At 44.4% G+C, this 430-nt stretch overlaps 1 protein-coding gene across 1 annotated transcript; it reads left to right on the top strand.

Annotated features, from left to right (window-relative positions):
- Nucleotides 1-7: 7 nt before the first annotated feature.
- On the top strand, nucleotides 8-369 carry LOC107734796 (matrix metalloproteinase-14-like; the record flags this gene model as incomplete). Its single annotated transcript, XM_016546717.1, has 2 exons — nucleotides 8-119; nucleotides 219-369. Coding segments are annotated over exons 1-2 (239 nt in total), but the record flags the coding sequence as incomplete, so codon positions are not given.
- Nucleotides 370-430: the final 61 nt, after the last annotated feature.

The following is a 430-nucleotide window of genomic DNA, read 5'->3' as shown; positions in this document are numbered from 1 at the left end:
GCGTGATGGTAAACCTCAGCAGGGCTATCCCATGCCCATTGGACATTTCTGGAAGGGACTGCCTCCCTCAATCAACGCAGCCTACGAACGCTCTGATGGAAAGTTTGTTTTCTTCAAAGGTGCGTCCATCTTCTGTATTTTTTCGCCTCGCATTGCATCTCTGGTTTTAATAAGCATCACAAATTGCAATAATGCTTGTTTTTCTGTCCTCTATATAGGTGATAAGTACTGGGTGTTCAATGAGGCCAAAATGGAGGAAGGTTATCCAAAAACTTTCAAGGAGCTTGGCATAGGCCTACCAAGAGACAAGCTGGATGCCGCTGTTTTCTACACACCCACCGGCAACACCTACTTCTTTAGAGGAACCAAGTACGTTTCCAGTGTTACTCACCATGTCTTATTCAGTGTCCGGTTATAAATCCAATGATTT

This window comes from Sinocyclocheilus rhinocerous, unplaced genomic scaffold (genome assembly GCF_001515625.1).
Source record: "Sinocyclocheilus rhinocerous isolate Xijiao unplaced genomic scaffold, SAMN03320098_v1.1 C35286790, whole genome shotgun sequence".
NCBI lineage: Eukaryota > Metazoa > Chordata > Actinopteri > Cypriniformes > Cyprinidae > Sinocyclocheilus > Sinocyclocheilus rhinocerous.
This window is presented reverse-complemented; position numbering and strand designations above follow the sequence as displayed.